Source organism: Cheilinus undulatus, linkage group 14, assembly GCF_018320785.1.
Source record: "Cheilinus undulatus linkage group 14, ASM1832078v1, whole genome shotgun sequence".
NCBI classification, from domain to species: Eukaryota; Metazoa; Chordata; class Actinopteri; order Labriformes; family Labridae; genus Cheilinus; species Cheilinus undulatus.
In genome coordinates, this window is record NC_054878.1 from 30,124,673 (window position 1) to 30,146,679 (window position 22,007).

General features: G+C 39.0%; 1 protein-coding gene across 19 annotated transcripts in view; it reads right to left on the reverse strand.

The window, feature by feature from the left end:
* Positions 1-22,007, reverse strand: part of otofa (otoferlin a) — a 126,096-nt gene that overhangs the window by 81,744 nt on the left and 22,345 nt on the right. For all 19 annotated transcript variants that reach the window (XM_041804545.1, XM_041804538.1, XM_041804546.1 and 16 more), the window contains exon 3: positions 11,838-11,926. In XM_041804545.1, the coding sequence (XP_041660479.1) occupies positions 11,838-11,926 (89 nt within the window). The remainder of the gene's footprint in view (positions 1-11,837; positions 11,927-22,007) is intronic.

Here is a 22,007-nt window from a genome sequence, read left to right on the forward strand (position 1 = left end):
CTGCCTGTCCACGCGTTTTGAGCTCAACCCATAGGGGGCGCTATAAACACCACATGTCTATAACTCAAAGACCATTGGTTGGAATTTCACCAAATTTGGTGTGCATGTTCTAGGGGCGAGTATTAACTAATGTGTTGAGCAGCATATTTATCGGTGAAAGTGGGCGTGGCCTATTCATCATTAAGTACCTTTTCTTCATTTGTGGTGAGCTGGAATGACCTAGAGACACCAATCTTTGTACGTCAAGTATAAATGAGGTCTAAATGCTGCTCCTAAAATTTGAGCCGAATCGGCCTAAAGGGGGCGCTATAACATAGAGTGCAAAACTTCAAAAGCCCCGCCCCCACACACAGCAAGTGCTGTTGACTTGGAATTTCTCACACAGCTTCACCTGATAGGTCTCTACAAAAAAGCCTCTTGCACCATCAACGCCGTTATTACGGATTTTTGGCTAATATGCATAATGCTAAAAACAGTCAAATGAATAGAACTTTTGAAAAATTGATGCTATCCACACCAATGTTGGTATGTGGCATCGGGGCACCGAGACGCTCATTTCTATTACAGAAGAGCACAATCGGTTGAAAAACGTAGCCGGGTCAATCCGAGTATTGAGTGCCATTTGAGTCGCCATGCCATAATGTGGTGTATTTTGTGTAAAAGTGGGCTAATATTTATTTTGAAAATATCTTGTTATATGGTAAACTCCCCTCTACCATAAAACCCAACCATATATACACAGGATGACTTAACCCTTTAAAACCCACCATTATGCCAGTCCGCCAGGACATATTCTTAGATTTTTACATACTGTAGTGGCATTTTTGTGAGTATTTTTGTTTGCTTAACATCAAAAAAACCCTGATATCCCAAATTTTAATAATATGTATTGACTTGACCGCTCACGCATTGCGTCTGGGTGGCGTGGAGCCCACGGGCTGATTGAATATAGGGCTGGTCTTGGCCGTTGGAAAGGGCGGAAAAGGTTAGAACCCGCCAATAGCCGCTTGCGGCTATATTTTCAAAGATGTTTTTCCTGGGGCACAGATCCTATAATGGCTCAGTTGCCCCCATGTATGTATTCTCATTTCTTACTGTTTTACAAAGATCACTGCCAGTACAATGCTGTTCAAAGCTCCTTTAAGAAGACAGATGAAGTTTGTGTAATACAACAGGATTCTTGATGCTTTTCATCACGGAGTAATATTTGATAAAGTGATACAAAGGGGAAAAGAAAATGTCACAGTTGACCGTTCACAGTTGAGACCCTACAGAACAAAAACAGAAACTAACCTGTTTTTCTCGTATTTATCATTTTTTACACTTGGAAACAATTGGAACAGGGTTTGATAAGAACTGGTTTTCATGAAGGATTTCATGGGTTTGATTTCCTTTTCACAAAACATCTTTACAAGCTGTTATCACATTTAATTAATGAAGCAAAAATGTTATGTTCTTATATGTGTGCAAATTCATAAAAATATGAATAATAACAAATCATTTGGAGTCTGAATAAAAATTTTAAAATCTAACTGTAATGACCCTTTCTTATAATACATGCATCTTTTGTTTCTGGTCTAAGTTCAACAGTGTAATTTTACATGATGTGTCTTGTCCAAAATTCCTTATTTTTGCACAGTCATTGCAGATTACAAAAGGTGTCTCTGCATGAGCTTTAAAGCCATTAAAATCTACTGCCTATAAAAAACACCCTCTAAAATTCAAGTATCATTTCAAAATAAAGTCAAAAACCTGTGGGTTTCCTGAAAAACCTCCCAGCATTTTAACATCTATTGATAACTTTATTTTGCAGCCTCAGTGGCAGATAGGGACAAAAAATAAGATACGTTAAAAAGCTTAAACTTGGCTTTAACTTTAAATAATTCCCCTTTTCATAGAGTTTGTTAACCTTTTTAAGAATACTCTTTGGGCATTTGATGTTTTTATTTATAGTGGAGGACAGTGGTACAAGTCAGAAACTAGGATGAGAGAGTTAGGGGAGAGATGCGGCAAAGGAGCCACTTGCCAGACTTGAGCCCAGGCCGCCCGCCTTAACACCTAGGCCATCTGCACTCTAAACATGTCCTTTATCTACTGAGCCTTGGCCAGCTGGTGAAGTTGCATCATAATCTTGGCGTAGCAATCATCTTAAAAACAATAATACTATAATCCAAAATGCGCTGACATTGCATCGGGTCCTAAAGGTAGAAGCAGGCCAGCTTTTCATCTGGTCCTAGAGATCTGTATACATAAAAACAGCATCCGGTCCAAATGGGTTAAAGCAACACTATGACGGCAGCTTGTCACCCCTCACCGATTTAATAATCCATCTCTCTATCCCTCCACCTTTGCCCTAGTTGAAACTTTTTCAATCCTGTGGAGTTGATCTTGATGTATTCAACCTGCAGTAGAACATGAGGCTACATTTGTCAGCAGAGCTTTATAACTTAATGATGAGGTAGATTCAGACTCAGTGAGATCTTACTAAGAAGTATGTGCTTCCCCTCAGGCACTGGCAGATGCTTTTTCTATGTAGGTGCATATGTGTGATGGTCCCTGCTGAAGAGCTCCTTGTTAACTTTACAGGCTTGATGTGAGTCAAGAATAAATGCCTGTAAGGAAATGATTGTTTCTGAGGATTAATGGTAACTCCTGCACCTGTGAGTAACATCTGTGAACCCACCCCAGAAATCCATTTTGCCCTACCCCAGACACTCGTGATCAATGTGTTGAGGGCAACTCAGAGGAGAAAATGTTCTGTCATTTCCCTTTAGCCATTGTAACGTGTGTTCAGGTGCTGAATAATTGAGCTGACCAGGGCCTATCATGTTCAGGCTTACTTTTAGCACTTCAAAAGGCAACATTCATTATTGATCGATGTTCTGCAAACAATTTACTTTCTATCTGCTCCATAATTCAGAGCTTCTTTCCCTCTCAATTCGTCTTTAGGAGCCTCAAATTTCTTTTGTAAATCGAGGTGTGGCTGAGGTGAATTTCAAAGGAGATGAGCGTAACTTTGAAATGTACAATGTTTTTCCTTGTCAAGAGGAGTTGTTCTCAAGGTTGCAGCAATCCACCGTAGCTGCTGGTAACTCAGCAGGACAGTGTGAAATGGAAATGCTACCGCTGACAGGTGTATGTGTGTGAGAGAGATTTGGCCTTTAATGAGCTGAGGAGAAGCCTCTGCCAAGTGGACAGACACACTAATAAAATACAGGGGAGTAAATTCAAAGAACTTGGCTTTCACTTGTGTTTATGATCAAAATGGGGATCAGATCAACGCTATCAATACTCAAGTTTTTCTCTTTTTTTTAGAAAATATACAGTGCATACGCACAATTTTGACCAACATGTTGTGTGTTTAAGCATGATTCTACTGCTGTGTAGGTGCTTGCAATGCTAAAGGCTCAGGAATTATACAAGCTAGGCATTTTATGGATATAAATTTACCCATATCATACTCTACCTTTAGTTTGAGCTTGTGTTTTTCTGTCATAATAATTAAAAAGTACACATAATTCTGATGGTAATGTTGTTACTTTTGCTGTAATCCTGATCTCAGGGAAGTTTACATGGAAAATAGTGAATGGCTACAGAATTTTCCTCCCCCACCACAAATTCTTGGCCCATGGTGGCATCAAAGGAAACTCTGGGAATCATCACAGGATACATCATCAAGGAACAATTAATGTCTGTGCAAACATTTGTGGTAATTCATCCAGTCAACGTCTAGCTAATGAATGGTATAGTTGAAGTGGTACTAGAGTAAAAGACAAAATTACCCAGAACACACAGATACAAACTCTGGGAACCATGAACTCTTAACAAAAAAAAACCCTCCCAAAAATTAGACTATCATGTAAAATCTCATTTTTTCTTGTAAGTTAAGTTAAATTTCTATATATCCTAGACTCATCTCATATGAAATGAAACATTTCATGACTTTTTTTGTTTTAATCTTGATGATTATGGCTTACAGCTCACACAAATCAAAAATACACTATCTTAAAATATCTGAATTTCACAAAACATCAATTGAAAATTATGTGTGTTTATGGTCTCATTCACTGGTTGAAGCTCCTTTTGCAAAATCACTGCATCTATGTGACATGGCTTGGGGCTACACAGTCCTTGGCATTGCTGGACTGTTATGAAGCCTAGGTCACTCTGATAGCAGCCTTCAGTGCATCTGTATTATTGAGTCTGCTGTCTCTCATCTTCCTCTTGACATTTCCTCAGAGATTCTCTATGGGGTTCAGCTCAGGCCAGTTGGCTGGCCAATCAAACACAGTGGTATCATGTAGGGGTGGGTAAAAATATCGATTAATCGATGCATCACAATATTTCCTCCCCCAATTCAATATTGATTCAGCAAATCCTCTGAATCGATTCACCTCCTGGCCAGTGGGGGTCGCTGTGCGTGTGATTCACATTGTATGGACGGAGGCTGCACTGGACCAAACAACAACCAACCATAACCATGTTGTGTGAGGTTTATCACAATTTCCAAGAGGACAGAAATATTATATAAGTTTACATGCACTTTACTTTTTCAGTGTTTATACAGAAGTGTCTTGTTTTTTACTTTTGTACTCCATATGCACAAATAAGTTATTATTGTGCAAATTTTTATTTTCAGATGTTTTATTGTTCAAAAATGTGAGGTGACTTACCAAATATGTTCACATGGGCATGAAAATAATTCTTAAAAAAATGTCAACAGGTTAATTGTGTATTTCTACTTCTTACTGAATCGACATTGAAGCATTTAAATCAATATCGAATCAAATCGCTACCGAATCGCAACCTAAAGAATCAAAATCAAATTGAATCGTGAGGTTCTTAACAATACCCAGCCCTAGTATCAGGATCAGCAAACCAGTTTCTTCTAGTTTTGACTTCACCACAGGCAGGTGCAAAGTTACGCTGGAAAAGGAAGTCAGTACCTCTGTGAAGCGTCTCAGCAGATGGAAGCATGAAGTGCTCTAAAATCATCTGGTATCCTGTTGACAGCCTTGACTCTGGACTTTATGAAGCACTGTGGACCAAAACCAGCATATGACATGGGCCCCCAAACAGTCACTGACTGTGGAAACTGAAAACATCAGACTTCAAGCACCATCGATTCTCTGCCTCTCCGATCTTTCTCCAGACTCTGGGACCTTGATTTCCAAATGAATTGCTAAATTTACTTTCATCTACAAACAGGATTTTGGGCCCCTAAGCAGCAGTCCAATTCTTTATCTCCTTAGCCCAGGTGGGTGAGAAGCTTACAACTTCATCTGAAGATCAGGATTGACTTCACACTAACAACATGACACTTGTGTGCTGGCTCTTGATCCACTGACTCCAGCCTCAGTCCACTCCTTGTGAAGTTCCTCTAAGTTCTTGAACCTGTGTGTTTGACAATCCTCTGAAGTCTGAACCCATCCGTGTTGCTTGTGCACCTTTTATTATCACACTTCTCTCTTCCAGTCAACTTTCCATGAATATGCTTTGATAAAGCCTCTGAGAACAGCCTGCCCTTTCAGCAGTGACCTTCTGTGGCTTACCCCCCTTGTGGAGGGTAAGCCACAGAAGCCACAGAAGTCAGTGAGGGCTCTTTGGCCATGTGTCGAGTCAGCAATCTTTCCTGTGATTGTGGTTGTGTGTACCAAACCATAGTGACAGATTAACTCAATAAATAAGGAAATGTTACATGATATTCTGAGTTTTTCAGATGCACCTGTACATCAGTATCATGTCAGTATCAGCTAACATGAGTCTGGAAATATCAGCATATCAGATATTGGCAATAAAAAACAATCTTGACTTCCAGCCAGGGTGCACTGATACTTTAACAGCCAATCAAATCATTGGTGAGAGAGTGTAATTTCAGTCAAACATGATTTTCGTGTGTTGACTTGAGCCCTGGTTATTATAACTGTTTCTGGAACAATTCGGGATGGGTCCCAGAGAAAATCTAGCCACCACTTGAATAACATAGCTTTATATTTTTAATGAAGTGTAGAATATAAAAAAAGCTATTTAATCAGGATGAGTCCTGAGGCTTAATAATAACAGCTTGTAAGTAAACAGATCATCATAAAGATAATCAAATAAAAAAAAACACATACTTGATTTTTTGTGCTGAATCAGCAGAAGGAAAAGGCAAGGAGAGATAGTTTTAAGCTTAGGTGTTAATTTCAAAACAGTGTTATCTCACTTCCTAAGGAACTTTTTCAACTCTGAGCCAATTTAAAGATAAAACAGTAAAGAAATAAAAGTCTAATGTATTAAAATTGTATTCTTGCTCTTAAAAGAAACTCAGCAAGGATTGTGTTTGAAGAGTTTTGCTGTGTTTCGTGCTTTCAAAGGAGAACACATAGTTAGTATTCTGCCATCATTTTAAAGTGCACATTGTTTTTCTGGCTGATGTTTTTTTGATTCTATCTGCAGAACAGGATTAGAAGAAACAAACTTTTTAGTATTCATGACTGGAAAAAAGTTAATATTATAAACAATCGGGCTTCATTCATTCTTGTCCTGTTTAATAATAGGTTTTGCAGGAGGGTCTCAAACAATCAGGAAGCTGCAGCAGAAATGGAATAACTTTATCCATCTCACACTCCTCAAACATCAACTAAACAAGGGTACAGCTGCTTATTTTATGTGATTGCACAAATTATAAATTGAAAAACAAAAAGCACTGTAACTCTCAATGCAGGTATAATGCCTATATAAATCAATGTGAGGAGCATCTAAATAGAAACATATAAAAAAAGAGGACATTCCAACCAGGAAATGTGTTTTATCCCTCCAGTTTTAGGCAGCTCTTGCACAGCCTCTGGTAGAGATTCTATCCAGTGATAACCTGGCATTTGCAAAACCCCTCACTATTCACCAGCTGCACCCTCTCGTCATAATATGTTCATATCTGGCTCTACAGAATCAGCATATCAGGCATCGGTCCTGATGCTGCACTCAAGGATACAAAACTACTTATATGCAGTACAGTATATGGACAGAGATAAATAGGTTGCACAATTAGCTGCACTAATCCAAGAACAATCCTACATTTCTTTTTGAATTCTTGAAGCCATATTCCTATTAAAATGTATATTTATTTTTGATTTAATAATCCTTGTTGGAGCATTTTTGGCATTTGCCAGAGGAAAAGATCCCTTGAAAACAAATCAGAGGATCAGAAACCTACAGTTTGTCCAAATAACTGCCTTTCTAGTCTCACAGGGATAACGACCAAATGTGCTGGCATGTCATAAAGGCTTTGTTGACAAATCTCGATGCATTTGTACAAGAAAGATGGATTTGTTGGGAGACTGTGTATCATGCTCTGAGCTTGTTCAAAGTGTTTGATGAAAGAATACCACTAAAAATTCCAAATCTTATCCAAAGACTCCTGGCATTCCTCCAAGGACCTCCTGGGAATCACTGACCTCAGGTTGATTCATACATTCATATCACCTCCTCTTTGCTCCAGTGCTCAGTAACTCACACTCAGTGTACTCCAGAGCATCCAGGATATAAAAGCATATCTCTGGGCCACACGGGGAAACAGATAATAAAACAAGGTCTATATGCCTCTACGGCAGAGACCATCATGCATCATTGCTTCCTCTTTGTGTTGTGGTAATGTGATCCCACTTGTGGTCGTAGGGTGTGACACACTGGCCTTACAGTGTGTTTGTGCCTACAGTGATGAAGCAGATCAGTTTCCCTAGTAATGATGCTGCATGTGGACATATAGAGCAGGTGTGAGAACAACATGACTATGACTCCCCTTGAATTATTTACCCACTTTAACAACTGCTGCTTTGTGTGGGTGTGTGTGTAGGTGTGTGTGTGGGTGTGTGTGTGTGTGTGTGTCTGTGTGTATGTGTGGAGGATAAGTGTCCTTGTATGCAAGAGAACCTGTTTTTTTTTTGTTTGATCTCCTCTATAAATCTATAATGGACATAGAATTAATCCAGTTAAGACATGTGATTAGAACGGCAAGAAAAAACACTTTTTACTGATAATTAACAATAAAAGAAAAAACATTTTTTCAATGTAAACATAAGCCAAAGGAAAAAGTGCAATGCAGTCAGCTTGTTTTTCAATTTGCTTTCTTAGCATTCACATGACAATTTACTATTTTTACCCAGAGCTCCCCTCAAAAACAGGATACCAAATGGTAAATGTTATATTCAATGTTTATAGCAAACTTATTCCAACATATCTAGTGTATTAAGACACAAAGTTTGGATTTCACTTTATAGGGACTTTAACATACCTTACAAGAAAGGAAAATCTGCCAACATAATCTTTAGAAAAATTAGAACTTTGCTTAGTTTTGTCAGAAAGGGAAGGGAGAGTCATGCCCAAAATTACCCGAATGTCATCAGTTTAGGAGAATGTTGGTAATTAAATTAAACAAATCAAAGAGGATCAGCTGGGCTCTGTTACTAGCCATCACACAAATGTTTGAGAGTGCCAGGGGCAATTACACGGGCAATCTCCAGTTCAACTGGATGACTTCGTGGGATGTAGTGCTCTGCATTCATGCAGCCTGTTTACCTCCCGAGACACTTTTTACCTCAACAAGAAATTATGCTTCAGTCTTCAGAGAAATTACCCCTAATGTTAAAATGTTTGTTGCCAGTTGATTGATTATATATCCATTGCATAATAAATTTCACATCCATCTGGGCAACCGCTGTGTTTGAGAAGGGCAGAACCATTGAAAAAAAAATTCTTGAAGGATGATTGGACAAACATTTTTTCTGTCACATTCATAATGGGATAATCCAAAACATATGACAAAGTGGGCATGCCAGTATAGTTGTTCACCATCAGTGGAGTCAGTCGGTGAATTACACTCTTGTCTAAGATAATAGATAAGAGTATAAACATATTTTGCACCAAGAAAAGCTTTCAGTTTGGTTCTCTGCTCTTCTTTTAGTAATACTGTCCAATTCTGATAAAACTATTGCTATAGCTACATCACATCTAATCACTTCCTCAGTGGCAGCCATTAAACCCCAACTGAACCCCAACCACAGCTACAGCCTTGTTCTCCTCAAATGACATTAGTAAGTCTAAATATTCTCAGAGCAGGCACAAACATTTAAGACTAAAGTTTTGCAAGATGGAGCTGCATGATGACAGACAAGGAATCTGGCCAATCCAATGGCTTTGTGGGGTTAATAACGATGTATCATTATATACGATTTTTTTTTTTTTTTTTTAAGGTTTATTTTTGGGCATTTTTGTGCCTTCACCCGACAGAGGAGGACAGTGGACAGAGCCAGAAACAGGGACGAGAGCAGGGAAGAGACATGCAGCAAAAGGCCTCAGGCCGGACCCGAACCCGGGCCGTCCGCGCACATGGGACGCGCCCCAACCACTCAGCCACCCGCACCCCCATAGACAAAATTTTAAGCTGTTAATGTGCAAAGTCAGAAAATGTCTAAATCATTAAAGCAGATGCTCATGAAACAAAAAAAGGCACTTGGTTTTTAGGGCTGCTACACTGTAAAAAAAATTCCGTTAAATTTACGGTAAAACGCCCAAACCCAGCTTACATTCTCAATTGATATACTTTCCGATTGGCCAGATTCAACATGTACAGAGGAGTAAAGAGAAAAACATCTACTGATGACTAGTACAACAATCACAGAAGGCATTCTCATGTGAATGAAGACAATAAAAATGCCTAAATGGTCTGCAGAAATACCAAGAGGGCTGCTCAAATATAGTCTGTGAAGGAGGGAAACACTTCGAAGTCAGAGAATCGCCTCCACTCTTCACTGCCTACCTGCTCAAATGCATGTGAATGTTTTTATGTGTGTGTTGACAAGAAGGAGAAAAAGCAAGCTGGTGGACAATTGATTCAAATGTTTCTCATTCTGAAGAGGAGTCTGCAACAGGGTTGGAATTTAACTTTTATTGTCTACCTGCCACTGTGGCTGTTAGATTAAAATATCAAGCCAGCCTCCCAGCCTCTATATTTTAACAAGCAGCAAGAATGAATATGTATAATATAAAAATCACGGCTTATAGAATTCAAGTTATAGGCTAATTCATAAGAGAGACGGTGCATAAATAATCAACAGGGGCACTATAAATTCATATGCAATTTCCTGCATTATGAGTTATCATATTTACTAGTATTAAATCATGTGTAATTTCTGCTGTCCCCTGCCAAAATTCAGGCTTTAACTACTTTTAACTTGCGCAAGCAAGACTCCAGTTTGAAGACATCTTTAGCAGATACACTGGTTGTAGAGGAGAGCTTCTCTCATATGATACTGAGTCAAACCACCCTAGAACAAACATTTGGCAGCACCTCTGACACGGGGAGGAGGAGGCAGGGTGTCTTGGTTAGTGAGTGTGGAGGTTTGCAAGGCTTTGCTCATATAGTCAGTAGGAACAAGCAGAAAAAGAGGTTTTCACTCATGCTGTTTTCAGTCACAAAATTGCTCTTTTAAGTTAGGCTTTATGTATCTGCCCCACTGGCCGATAGGTTAAGCAAATTCATCCGACACTGCTCAAAAGTACCTTGGATTGGCTGTTGGCAGGTGCTTATTTCCTCCTGCTAATTTCCTGGTGCTGTTTGTCATACTAGCTTTGTGCAAACTCTATGAGCTGACATGCCAAGCAATGAAACACTTGTCCTGTTTCTGTTTTCCTCTTCCAGCGACTATCATCAGAAAATCATTGTGACAGTGACGCCTGCCTTGATGTAGAACTGATATAACATCTGTCTGCACACCTGCCACCAGCTTTTAGCTCTGGACTTTTATTGTAATTGACTGTGTCACCATCTACAATACACACATTCTAACGACTGCATCCACAAATGGGAGACAAGTCAAACAGATAAAACACAAAGCCATACTAACATACAATATATTACCACCCACAAACACACAAGCTTATTAAACCTTAATGACCGCGTGGGCGACCTAGTGTGTCCTCAATCTGGACACATGAACCGGCTGTCTATTTAAAATCAGCAGCTGTGACGATCTGATTGGATTTATTTCAGACACCAGAGACAGAAAGCCTTCCTGAAACAACACTGCTGTTTTATGTTTGTTTGCTTGTTTGTTTTGCTGTTTCCAGATTAAGGCAAATTAACCTGAGGGGATAAATCAACTTCAAGGAAGATGAAGGAACACTCAAAGAAGAATTTAGAGAGGAGGAGTATAGGGAAAATACTAAATTAACCAGCTTCCACATGTCCTTATCAAAATCAGCATCACAAGTGATTCCTTAGAAGTGCTGGGCAGTGTACTTGAAGAAGGCCTGAGCATCAGTGCATGCTTAAGAACATGTTTGTCATTACTCAAAGAGCTATTTACTGCATGCAATTAAAGAATATCCTCTGGAGCTTGGGATCTGACTCAGTAAAAGTGCACCAATCCCACAAGGAAGATTTTCTGAAGAATAGTCAAGCCAACATTATAGAAAAACTGAAATATCTACAGCACTGACTAGTTCAACATGTGATCCCTGTTGCACTCAGTTTGTTTTACATGATCTGATTGTTTGGAGAGTGTGAAGTGACAAATGTGCCCATTACTGAGGATCTAATGTGGTTTCATTACCTCCAGCTTTGTGGTTTGCAGTCTGTTACACACACAATTGAGTCAATTTAGAAACAAGCACTCAGGGAATACAAGCTTATTCTCTTTAATCTGAGAAACACGCACTGTGTGACAGGCTCAATTGGTCACAGGCTGTGACAGCAAAGTAGATGACTGTGAGACCACAAGCAGTTTACTCTGAATGCTGCTCAGTGTGATACAGAAAATGTGCTTAAAGGGCAAGCTGGCAGCAGAAGAACACCTTACCTGTTAGAAAAGACTTTACTGTAGTTGTACACTTGGATCTCCAGCATCTCGTTTCCATCCAGCTTGCTGGCAATCGGCCATCGAAATATCTGAAAAGGAGAAAAAAAAAACAGAATATGATGCATTTATGACATATTATATACTCTGTTACTCATTGACTTATCAATTAGTGTTCATTGGTCTATTAAAAGAAGAAAAACTGAAAAGTTTTCTCAAATTTTCCAGAATAAGATGGAAGACATTCAATTGCCTGTTCTTTTGTGGCAACAGTAAATCACTCCAAAAACATAGGTCAAATATTTATGGCAAGCTGGCACTAGAATAAGATCAGGGTGAAATATCTAAACTATTAAACCATTAAAGAGTAAGCATCAATGAGAAAAAAAGTGTGAGAACTGAATACAGAAATACATTTGACCAATTGTTTAAGAGACAGAAATGGAAAACTATACACTAAAAATCTGATGTCTGCATATTGGTGCAGTGTTTAGCTCTGTCACCTCACAGCTAGAAGGTTCCTGGCTCAAATGGTGTTGAAAATAATCTTTTCCATTATGCATCATGATGCAGACATGGATGATTCTGCATCAATGCAGAGTCAGCTCATAATCAATGCAGACAGATGCTCTCTCTCTCTGCATATGGACCTAGCATAATTATTGAAAATAATAACCTCTTTCCTTAAATGGGGCTGCTTTAAATGCATTTCAACTGTAAGTCTATTTTAAATGGTTCTCCAGTGCTATTACAAGGCTGGCATTAGGAGAAAGAGGTGCCAGCCAAATGAATAGAGTTAGGTGCTGCCTTCTGACAGAAATACAGAGACAAAGTGGGTAAGGGAGAAATAGAAGAGATGGCAGCAAAAAGACATTCTTAATAGAGGATGGCCTGACTCTTTTATGTTTATGTCCATCTCCCCACCAACAGTTTAACACCAGCATGTCTGTATGCTTCAGTACTGTAATCATTTTATGCTGTAATGTCAAAGACACAAAAATGAATGGAAAATGAACTTAGATTGTTTCAGCAGAATCCCAACATAATTAAACACCGCCTATCAAAATACAAACAATGTTCCCTTAAAGCCAGGTTAGTTTGAGCTGTGAAAAACCTTGAAAAGCCCTTTAATGACACAGGATGCCAGTCAAGTGTAGCTCAGATTTGCAATCCTAACAGGACAATTTTAAGTTTTTTAAGCTAATTTAAATCAGAGATGTGTGAGAGTGGGGGAAAGAGAGAGAGCGAAAAAGATGTTTCATTTCAATCTGTACCATTGTTTATAAAAATGTTTTAGAAAACAAGTTAAGCCATACATTATGAAAAAGAGAAAAAACTGGACCTAACCTTTAATTTTACTTTTTAATATTAAGCCTATTTCATTATGCCTTTTCCAAAGATGTTAATTTTCATGCAAACCTTCTATGTGAAATAAGAGATAAAAATGATCTTAATTACTCTACTGTGTATATTATGTAATATCATTTAGTTAAAAGGTGTTATAAAACCTTTGTTTAAAAACCCTTCAGAAAAAGTCTCTTCAGGGATGTCTTTACATATTGGCTTTGCCAGGCTGATCAAATACTCACTTTGATACAACACTGTCTTCACACCAGTAATTAGTTAGCAGTTCAGTCAAACAGGGAGACCTCCTGTGTCTTTAGAGTCATGCAACACAGATTCTGCATACACAGAAGTCCCCTCTCTGACGTGATATAAGGCTCCAATTAAGTCCAATAGTGTCAATAAGAACTGGGATCTGGTGAGGTTTTTGTTTTGAATTAGGCCAGAAAGTGGCTGTATGTGAGGTTCAGGTCATATGATTGACATTTAAGTCCTTTAGTGTGACTATGCACTGGTCATTAAACATCTTTATTGCTATGGTTAAATGAGCTGTTACTGCTAGAGTGATTGGTTGAATTTTTAAATTTAAAGAACAGTGATTGAGTTGCCATAGGACTTGACAGCTCTTTGTGCATAACTGCAGTCTATCTTCCATTTAGTTACCTATAACAAGGCTGCAAAATTAAGCAAAGTAACAAAGAAAGAACTGATAAAAGTTTATAAACATGATGAATTCGTGGTTTGATTCACATTCACTAAATCACCTCCGAACCCTCTCCATTGCACTACAGCATCTTGGGAAACAAGCTGTGTCAGAGTGGGGGGTTTCTCAGGTGATTTAAAACTCATTCCCCCCCTGCTGATGTTGGCCTCTCGATGAGGGGAACACTACAGGCTGTGAGACAAGTGATCCATCAGGATGGTCTCATTACAAAATCCTGGGGTTCCCACCTGCTCTTAGTAGGACCTGCCTTCACGGATTGGCTGACACGTGTGTGTGCTTGTGTGCGAACACAGCACTAAACCATCACTCAGCTCTCTGCCTTGAGGCCCTGCAGTCTGTGGTTTTCTCTTTCCAGGCTTTAGCCAGGCAGAACTAGCAGCGCTGTCTTTTTTTAACTAGCTTCACTGTCAAATTCAGCCTGAAAAACAGCCTCAGAGTGATGGTTGTTGGCTGAAGTTATAGCTAATACAGCCATAACACATCTCATTTACAATTAAATTCCCTTCAGTGTGTTTGAATGGCCCAGAGTGAGGAAGAGAAAGAGGTCCCAGTATGTTGTTAATGTTTCACGGATGATAGAGCACACTGCTAATGGAGGAAATGACACCTAATATAGACATACCAGAGGACAGCAGGGACTGAAGTTTAAATGATACATGCCACCATAAATATGATTGTCTTTTCTCATCCAGCTCTGTAAAACCACATTAATTTCCTAGATAGACAAAAACACATAGCCTAATCTGTGCCCACTCAGATAAATAGATGTACACTATTGTGCAAGAACACACTCTTTCCTACATACACAAACTAATTCTAAGCCCCTGCTCAGGGTCATACTGCACACATCTCTTTGCTATTCCCTTTTTTTGTTCTCATGTACAATGTCTGAGGTGTCTTATCTCTACAGTAACACACTGAGAAGAATCCACAACATGAAGGAGTAAGCTGTTTATGTTGCCTAACGCCTCCATATCTAGCATGACGGACAAAAGTGCTTACAGAGGTTTAAATACCCACACGAGGCAGACAAAGAGAAGGCAGAGAGCAGAGAATCCGTTTAAGTGGGAAGGTAAAAAAGGTTTGCAGTGCTTCAGCTGGGCAAGATTTTTTAAAAAAGCAGATGGAATTGGGCAAAATGGTACAAATAATCACACAAAAGTTGGATTTTTTGTTTTGTTTTGTTTTTGCATAGGGCATGGCAAGATATCCAGGTTTTAAGATGTACTCCAAAGACTGGTGTTGCCATTTAACAAGTTACCACATTTGCTGGAGACTTTGTATTAAATGCCTCTTTGGTTGTTGTAGCAACATATTTTGAAAACTTAAAGAGTTATTTTGTTTAGTTTTTATTATGTTCATATCTGCAAAGTATATTTTAGACATAATGGACAATGTTTTATTTTTTAAGTATGTTGTAACCCACCTCTGACATATTCAGCTGAAAGTTACCAGTTAACATGGTGACTTAACAAACAGTAACACCTGCTCTCTGACAGCACTGTCAACATAGGCTTTAGATTTATGATTGTCATTTTCTCACTGACAAGTATATCTGATTTATTGAGCATACAGCATTAGTTCAGGCAAGCCATGGAGTCCAGTGCCGCCATTTAATTGAGATCAGCTGACCTCAAGCAACCCCTTATCAGCTGACAGCCAGCTGATAGGCTTCTGAACATGCAATTGGTTAATCACGTTCGTGGTGCCGTATTTAAACTGCTATAGCTTGGCAAACTATTACTGCTCTGTCTTCTGCTTTCTGCAGCCCTCCTCCACCCCAGCTCCTCCTTTATTCTGCTTCCGACTTCATCAATCGTATTCTGTTGTCACTGACGCCTTCTCTGCTCTTGGTTTTTGCTACTTCTCCCCCTGCCTCAGGCTTTCCTTGTAGGCACAGTAAGAGCAACAATGTGTGCTGTTCTTGCTTGATGCAGGGTTTCCTCTGTGTATTTACATAATAACGGTGATAATCACACTACAAATAGGCTAAAAATGCATTTGCTTGAATTTTTTGTTTTTTATGTCAAATAATTATTTACAGCTCCTCAATGCACAGCAGTATATGTGGTATATCCTAAAACAAGCAGCTCTTTATCAAAAATAGGAAATGCATTGTCAATAAAGAATCAGTTTAAATAAAAAATGATTTCAGTATCAAGCTGTGACCTACCAACTGTAATTAACTCAAGTTGTGGGATGTGGGAAGATTCACATCTGTCATATCAATATACATTAAAGGGTAAGACTACTGTGTGTATCAGTAGAGTTTAAGCTAAATATGGATTTTTTAAAAATATGCAAAGTCTAATGCCCAGTAAGCAAAGAAGAACCAAAAACAGTAATATATTTATTTAACATGAGATAATCTATTTTAAATATTTATTCTTCCATATCTATTATCCATCCATCTATTTTCTATACTGCTTACCGTAAAACACCAAATAATAACCCGGACGTTTATTTGTCTCAATCCCTGAGCAGACCAGGTGTTTATCTGGGACCAGGCGGCTATTTGGAACAGGCATTTAATTCCTTTCTCACAAAAATCTTGCTTAGCAAAAATTGGAAAAATATGGTGAATTTAGTAAAACTATTTATTTACACCAGTATGAATATCACTTTTACATTTTTAAGACAAGATTAAAGTACCATAGTTATACTTTTGTCTTCTTCTGTCAAGCCAACACTCTCTACACACTTTAATACTGGTAAGGAACTAAACAAACACAAAGTTGACGACAGACAGTTTAAAGTTAATGTCGTACTTTTTATTTTTTGGCTGCACCAGGGCATGGCGCTGCTATCTCACTTGAGAAAACGAGCAAGGGATGGGGGTGCCTCAGCCAATGAGGAGGCTAGTACTCGCAGCCAATCAGGCTCAGGTCAGAGGGAGCGTTCCTATTGACCGCTGTAGCTTCCATATCTCAGTTCAGTGAGAAGTTGATTCAACGGTGGTGTTCGGTCCTGTGTAGAATTTGTTCATGATGAGATGAAGTGTTTTCTTGCCTGTGATTCGGCCATTGATTTCAGTGGAAAAGCAGAGTTAAATCACTCCACGAGCACTTTGCCACCGTGAATATTAAATTTAGCGGGCATTCTCACCTGTGAGGAGGCACGTAAAGAGAGGGGCGGAGCTACGGAGCTCAAACAGGGAGAAGAACAGGAAGGGAGGGGGAGTTGGGAGTTGATTCTATATGATTCTCATCTCAGTCACATATCGGAGCTGTAAATAAATTACACCCGGCATTTATTTGGAACAGGCGTTTATTTGTCAAAATGTACTGCCACACCCGGCGGTTCATTGGGACCCGGCGATTATTTGGTGTTTTACAGTATCCCGTTTGGGGTCGCGGGGGGGCTGAAGCCTATCCCAGCTGCCATTGGCATATTTATTATTATAAAATAAAATTATCAGTTTAATTTTATCATATTCAAGCAGTGTTTTAACTTATAGTTGTTTATTCCTGCTCTGGAATCTTTTTTTCATCTATATGTTGGCAATGACCAGCAGCAAAAATGATACATATACATACATATCATGCATCCTGCTTCGACTAAAAAAATACCAAGATGTTGCTTTTGTTTTTTAACATCTAGCCCTTTCTGCATGGCCAATTAAGTTATTTCTATTATCATTCAGAAAAGCTGGATGATTGTGTCTTTATTTCCAACCGAGATTAGCTCTGTTTATTTATTTAACAGGTACATCAGACAGAAATTACCAACATAATTATTCCAAGGCAGTGATTTGGCCAGTGTTTTAATTTTCATCTGCTGTCTTTGAGCAGCAGGGAGCCAAACACATTAAGAAACATGATGCTATGCTACATTAACCTCCTGAATGGCTACAGGCAATTGAAGCATACTGGTTGAAATTTATGGACATAATGACAAACAACACCATGGCTTCATGTTTGAATCGCTGTTGCCATGGATAACCCCATAAAAATCACTATTGACTTACTATATTGCAAGTCAGCAAGTAGGAAAAGGAAATGGATTAAGTGTTGATAGATTAACTTATTGCAGTTCAAAAGGTGATGACATGTTTTTGTAGGATGGAATGACCTTAAAGCTACAGATAAAAATAATTTCATGCAGTGGCGTAATGAGCACTAGGTCTTAAGAGATACTTCTTAATCCTAACTTCTGAATATCATCTATTATCAAAATGTCTAAATATAAAAGTTTTTTCTTATTAATAATGTAAACCATGACAAACCAGTCTGCTGAGACAAGAAAAAAACATTAATTTATGCCCCATTTCAACAAAATAGGCTTGATTAAATTGTTCACTTTTGAAGTAAAAATGTAAACCATCTTCCATCTCTTTGCTGCATTAGCAAAATTAAAGTAAAAAGGGTCATTTTTAAACAGCAGCAGCAGTCTTTATACTTTAAAGAGGGCTATTTGAACAAATGAATATAGCTCCCAATAAATGTATGAGACTTGGCAGGAGATGATTGTTAAAATATTACCAAAAGTGATGTAGCACAGGGTAAGACTTCCTTACAACTCCCTCAAATAGAAAATGCAACCAAAACATTGGTTTGTACATTTCCAACAACACAACTCATCCTTTCTGCCAAGAAAATGTCTGTCTTTTAAACTCCAACACACTCTAAAAGAGCCAAGGTTTGACTTAAATTGGACCATTTAGTCCACTGGAACTAAGCTAGAATGATGGTTTGTCAAAGTCTGATCCTCTCCAACACTTACACAATGACCCTTTTACATACCGTAGCTGGTTAGATCTCTTCACAGGACTGCGTGGGTACAGCAGACTGCTCATTTAGCTTTGCTCTACCTCTAATGACAAAGTCAGACCCAAAAATTGTTTCCAATTTGTATTTATGTGGAGCAGGTCAAGCCCAGCCAGTTGAGAGGGAGGGAGTGAGATTAACCTGCACTTGACTGTGTATCATTCAGTTCACTGGCACAAAACTAGTATGATGGTTTCTCAAAGTTTCTCCCTCACCAACATTTCTACGATTACCCTTTTACATACTGTAGCTGATTGGATCTCTTCTCAGGATTGTGTGGGCAGACTGCTCTGTTAGCTTTGATGTACCCCTAATGACAAAGTCAGACCAAAAGATTGTTTCCAAATTATGTGGGGCAGGTCAAGCCCAGCCAGTTGAGAGAGAGGAAGTCAAATTAGGGTGTGAGATTTGGGAATAGCTATTTCATGCTGTTTTATACCATGTGAACAGCAGAGAAACAGCTCTGGAGTGCACAGGATAAGGAGAGCTGTACAGACAGTCTCTATGCCGTAAAAGAGGTGGCATTCTGTTTGTGACCAGCTGAAAGAGAGCGAGGAGGAGACTGGAGGTCCGAGTGCGTCATACATGTATGCAAAAACAGGGAGAGAGGAGAAATAGTGGGCAATAGCTCAAAGGATGAGCACACAGAATATTCTGTTCAAGCTGTGAGTGCAACAATAAATGTCCAAACTCCCATGCCTGCTTGTTGCTTGCTGCTAACACTAACACTGTTAGCTCTGCAGCTGCAAAAAACAAATAAGTCTCCCCTGGGCTTACTGATTTTACTCAGGACTCTTCAGCAGGAAGTTTAACACTTTCATATGCAGTGCTGAGGGTAAAAGCTCATGAGTTAAGAAATTTTGGGACATGAAAAAGTTGTATCTGCCCCACACGGTCATAGATTTGCATGCAAATGTAGACATTCAGCATGGAAACATGCACCCGTTGAATCATTGACAATTAAATCGGTCAGCGACAATCTTTGTCACTAAATTTTGTCGCTGACCGATTTGCATTCCTAATGCATGTGTAAACAACCAACTCAGAAAGAATACAGGGGCAGGCCATCTGAAATTTTCGAGATATCTTCAAGAGTGCCTGTGGAAAAATAGCAAAAGTCAACATTTACAGAGCAGATGGCCTGGCAATTAAGTGGGCACTGCAGGTTTGAATCCAACCTTTGGCTCCTTTTTCACAAGTAATTCCTACAGTGTCTTTCTAAAGGCAGAAAGTCCAAAAATAAATCTTAAAAAGGCATTATTTATAACGCTGGGCATATCACACATCAGCATAAGTACAGACGAGTTTTGATCAATCAGTAGCCAAAGTAGGGATGAGTATACAAATCCAATACTAAAAAGGTACCAGTACCAACACAACCCATACCTACCTGACCAAATTACAACACAGTCATCGCTTCTTCATTTTGATACCCATTCACCCCAATGTACCTCCCTGTCACCCCAAATGAAAGGCATGCTCACCACTTTTCCTATCCCATGTTCTAGCCTTTTTAGATATATTCCTGTGAATCATTTCTGATGCCCAGACAGCTTTTATTCCCCCACCCAATTTGAACACACTTTTAAAATCAAAAGTATCAATTCAAGCACCAATGAGGCACCAGCACCACATAAAAAGTATTGATTTAGTATCAGTATCAGAAAAAAACCCCAAAGCCAAAGGGTAACAAATCTTTCACTTTCACTCACATATATAAATGGAACTGTATGGGGTCATTATGGTATATTGCCTTGAGTTAAAGAAAAGGTTAATCCAGCTACATTTGAGCTCACAGTCAGACACAATCAGAGGAAACATAACTGAGACAGTGCTGGGCATTTAAAGCTCATGACAGGAACCTAACAGTTTTGATGATTTTTGAGACTCCTGCAGAGAAAACAGAACAACTCATCTCTTTGCTGACATTTCAATCCAACACATTTGTAAGTGTTGTTTCTGGACCTAAAATCTAATTTCTCTTCATTGCAATGGTTTAAAAGGCTGATTCTGCAATGTGCCGTCAATTGCCATGTCTGACACCTTCCCGACAGCAGGAGTGACAGGTATAAAAGTAACATAGATAATCTTCCTGAAGGTCTTTTTTCATTTGTAGGTCATACTGAGGCATGAGAATAACTTCAACTCAGTTTCATTTACCCTTAAAAACTCTTCATAGGAGTTTTAAATGATGTAAAAAATGAGCGTGACGTTCCACTGTGCTTTGGTCCTGTTTTATAAATCTCATCTCAGTTGAGACTAGGAGCTGTCAGACATTGTGTCTCAAACACTGACTGACGTAAAAATGCTGCAATGCGCCTACTCTAACATTCACGCTGACTCGCAGGATCAAAATAAAGCTTGTGTGCAGATAAAGAAATGTGTGATAATAATCACCACTGCACTGATATAAACAAAGTACAATACTGGTCTTATTTTAGATCTTTCTCTCAATAGATCAAGCTTGTTAAGCATGCACATTACTATACACAGACCCCCCTCTCACCCCCTGCACTGTATGATGCACTTTGGGGGTAACTGGTGGAGTGAGGCTGCTTGTTAAAAATTGACAGGTATGATCTCTCTAACAGGAAGCTCCAAGGCCACATGGGCCAATCAGAGGGGCTAAATGCTCAACTGAAGAGCAGCTATTATATGCTGTGATCCCACGCAGAGGCATTGTGGTGAGCAGATAGATGACCGGGGCGTCCTCAGTTTCCCCAGCTCACCATCCTTTGATTTCTCATGACTGTTTCCATGGACACAGAGGATGAAAACGCCTCTGTGATTAATTATGAAGAATATGTTCTGTGTTCTGATACTTGCACATGGGATTGAAGGTGTATGGTGTATTTACAATGACACCATCCTTCATGTGCTGTGTATTGTTTTGTGTGGGGTTTAAAGCCTTGCTGTGGTCTTGTGATGATGATGCAGCCCTTGGATGGATTCTGCTGGCTTAGATGTATTCTTAAAAGGATGAAAGAGATAAGGGTAGGCTGCAGAGGGAAGCAAAATGAGCCTGCTTCTACCAGCCAGCTCCTAACTCTATATAATATTTAGGATTGTGAGAAAAGAGCTTCTATTCCAAGAGAGTCTGCATCTGCCAACGGTAAATTATTCAAAGCTGGAGCATCACTCAACCCTCATGAAGTTACCTCTTATTATTCAGATTCTTAAAACCATATTTATATATTTTTCTTAATATGAGTTTGAATCAAAACCAAAACTGAATCATCATAACTGAAATCCCAAAACCTCTCATTATGATATTCATCTTCTAAAAAACATGCTTCAGCATATTTTATAGCCCTGAGTTCAATAATTTAAAATCACACC